The sequence below is a fragment of the Tigriopus californicus genome, chromosome 4 (assembly GCF_007210705.1).
Source record: "Tigriopus californicus strain San Diego chromosome 4, Tcal_SD_v2.1, whole genome shotgun sequence".
Lineage (NCBI taxonomy): Eukaryota > Metazoa > Arthropoda > Copepoda > Harpacticoida > Harpacticidae > Tigriopus > Tigriopus californicus.
In genome coordinates this window covers 3,546,936-3,550,257 of record NC_081443.1, presented here as the reverse complement: position 1 = coordinate 3,550,257, position 3,322 = coordinate 3,546,936, and the positions used below count along the sequence as shown (strand labels likewise).

General features: G+C 39.7%; 1 protein-coding gene across 2 annotated transcripts in view; it reads right to left on the bottom strand.

Annotated features, from left to right (window-relative positions):
- Positions 1-1,258: 1,258 nt before the first annotated feature.
- LOC131879704 (lysophosphatidylcholine acyltransferase 1-like) overlaps positions 1,259-3,322 on the bottom strand; it is an 8,314-nt gene continuing 6,250 nt past the window's right edge. For both annotated transcript variants that reach the window (XM_059226082.1, XM_059226081.1), the window contains exons 6-7: positions 2,562-2,801; positions 1,259-1,574 (exon numbers count right to left, since the gene is read on the bottom strand). In XM_059226082.1, the coding sequence (XP_059082065.1) occupies positions 1,320-1,574; positions 2,562-2,801 (495 nt within the window). In that variant the 3' untranslated portion in view covers positions 1,259-1,319. The remainder of the gene's footprint in view (positions 1,575-2,561; positions 2,802-3,322) is intronic.

Below are 3,322 nucleotides of genomic sequence, written 5' to 3'. Positions count from 1 at the left end.
AAGTTTATCTGAATGCCTGGTTTTAAGCACATACCATCAATGGTTACGAAAATGATATTAGTCACATATTTTGTTCAATAATTATGCCAATAACTGACATTCAAAAATTTCAGCAGCAAAAGTTTAGGCCTTACTTGGCGGGAAAGGTTTGGTGATCACAAAAAGGTGGCGTTTCCTTGCTTTAGTGTCCTTGGACGAGGACATTAATAATTCCGTGCTTTATTCACTCGACTCGAGTACAACCGAGAGGTCAGCTTAAAACTGCTCATTGGGAGCGTCATCACCGATCAGGTTTCTGTGAGGAAGAGCGCAAAATAATACATAACGTCCATCTTGCCATTCAGTTAATGGCAGACTTGATGATGTTTTGAGAGTCAGAGGAGGTTAATTAGAATGTTTGAAAGAGCTTTTTTTAATGTCTGTGCTTGCTTATCAAATTTGAAGTTTGGTCCAATTCTGCAAGATTCTTAGTTTTGATGATATACGCCTTGTACATACTCTTACCCACACTCATTGACAAGAAGGATCATTCTGAAATATGATTCGCCATTAAGAAGATAGCGGGTCTGTTAATCAAAGGCTATTACTTTCTGTTAACGAGTCTTAGAAAAAATGATGTTGTTAAAGAAGTAAGATTAATGTATGAAGAGAATAGCAAAGTAGCAAGTGCAAGAAAGCAAGAGCAAGAACCTGTGAGAATTTTATCAGACACCGAGATAGCACACCATCATGGCTGGGAGAACGTGAAAGTAAAAAGAAAACATTGCCCCTAACGTATCCAGATCTGTAACTTCTAGATTATTTATCTACATAACCGTTTGTTTTTTGACTGGTATCATTAATGTCAATGGGTTCATCATAAGAGAAATGAGCTGTTGCCCCTAAACTCTGTGGAGTTGAAAACAAACAAACTCTGAAAACAGAACTGAGAGTCGTCACCTCTCAAGCCTTCAAGTTTGTTAACTCTCTTAATGGCTAGATGTACCAATACAGTGTTAAAGTTTAAAAAAGTTACCAAAGCATAATCTTTTAATACCAATTTGGATGCAATCATCAGAGGGATTGGTCAACACTACCATAGAGTGATCTCCATGTGTCAAAAACATACATCGTTAAATCAAATGATTCGAGCGTCATCTTGAAAATACTGTGTTGTGGATTTTTTTCTACATCTGTCGTAGTTTTTGTCCCATAGATAGACGTTAAAATAAGCCGCAAGCCGTTCATATCCTTCTAACCAAAAATGAGTCGCGGAATGTTTACACTGTAGAAACATATATTTTTCAATACGCCAAGATATTGATAACGTAAAAGTTGAGCTACATTCCTAATCCCAGATTCCCGGTGAAATCGACGTAATTGTAACCTAGTTTGCTAGGATCCAGGATGATGTCTTCCTCAATCACCACATGAAGAACATCTCTTGAGCCAACTGAGAGTTTGCCATCCTCCAACCGAAGGTCAATCACCGGAATGCCCATGGCATCAGATATAACTTGACGGATTTTGTGGGCGAATACACGGGGATCCTGGGCTGCGGAACCCGCTGGAATTTGGACGGGTAAGAACTCAATCTGGAAGAGGTATGTCGAATTGGCAAAATTTACTCTCAAAACTCTCGGTCAGCGATTGATCCGATTATTTTTTTTAGATAGGAACTTGTATTTTGTTTTCCAATTCAAATGAATAACGGTGGGCTTCAGAAAGGTAGGTTCATTGTAGACTATCCATATGCTTGAAAGTTGCTTTGGCAGATCTATTTTTGAAATGTTGACACAAAATTGTTTTTGATTCTCAAGCCATGTGCAAAAACGTTAGGTTGAACGTGTTGTTAGGGCTGCTTTTTTTCGCCAGACTGCTGCTCTCCAATTACAAGCATAATAAACAGGAAATCGTTTTTCAAAGGAAACAACAGGGGATAAATTCCATGCAGCAATAATCAGCTTTGGATTTGGAATAATCTAGATGCAATGTTATTTCATCTCGGCAAAAAAGTGAAAGGCTAGTGCTCATCTTTTAAAGTGTTGGTGCATAGCCTTCGATTGAAGGTATGTAAAACAGGAAATAAAAGTCTTTCAATGGAACATAACCATTTGGGTATGTTTTTATGAAATTCATTAATAACCACCTGCTCTAACTCTTTGTCATCAAATTTCAAAACTATATTTTGCAGGGTGTGATAATACTTCAATTCAATATTTAAGAGTACTGCAGCCTTTCTGATGAAATACAAGGATTTAATAGTAAATTCTGCTGAGGGAGCTCAAGCGACTCTTCATGGGAAATAATTCATTTTTTTTCGTTTTTGAAATGCTTGCCAATCTGAAGGCTCTCCTGCTTGAGAATCTTTCAAATATGCCACTTTTTCCTTGTTTGTTAACTAAGCTCCAAGAAGGTCTCGTTTAATGCTACGATGAAGAGACGCTCATTTTCCTGGGAATTGTCTCCGTCTTCTGCTCGCTCTCCCGCCATGTGCAACGTGATTCGAGGGAATAAACATCCTTCAAATGGGGAAACTTTTGTCTTTGCCGAGAAGTGCGTCTGAGTGGATTCTGGCTCACCTCGGTCTTGATGTAGAATTGGCAGAGTGTGAGCCACAGGCATCCCAGAGCCCCGTAGCTTTGGTCCCAAGTCCAAGTAAGGGTGTCAAGTCGATTCGGATAGCGGATTATCACCGGTTGAACGGGCACGTTATTCTGAAAGGCACCCACTTTGAAATAGATCAGAGCCTTTCCATTGGTGCAAGTTCCCTCAGGGAAAATGAGGAGCTGCCTCCACGTCACCTCACCTGCTTTGGACTTCTGTAATCGGAAAAGGACGAGATTTGGGGTTTGGCCGAGGCCGTCCTCGAGAGGAGTAGCTACTACCAACAGAGCCGGGGCTTTTTCCCACTGTGTGCAATGTGTGTGACCAACTCATTTTTTCATTATTCATATCCAGGCAAATCGGAGTTGTGCATTGGGTTCGCCGGCATACAATATTGGAGCCTTTTCACATTTTGCAATGGCATATTCGTTCAGTGTAGTACAAGTAGTAATATGGGATGTGTTTCAAGTATCCATGGCCACAAGGTTAGTGTTTGAAAGGGGTTTCGATGTTGAGGTCTTTCAATCACTCTCATTTTACAAGCAGCGCCAAATTGTCTTCCAGCTCTGGCCAATCCTACATTTGTGGAATTTTACAATTTAATTTTCGAGCAACCGGCTAGAGCATAGGAACTTTTCACGCTTTATTTCAGTTGCTCTTTTCATTTCAACGAAACTCAATTACCACACAGGATTGATGTGATGAAATATTCATTTTTAAATTGTCCATGTTCAGT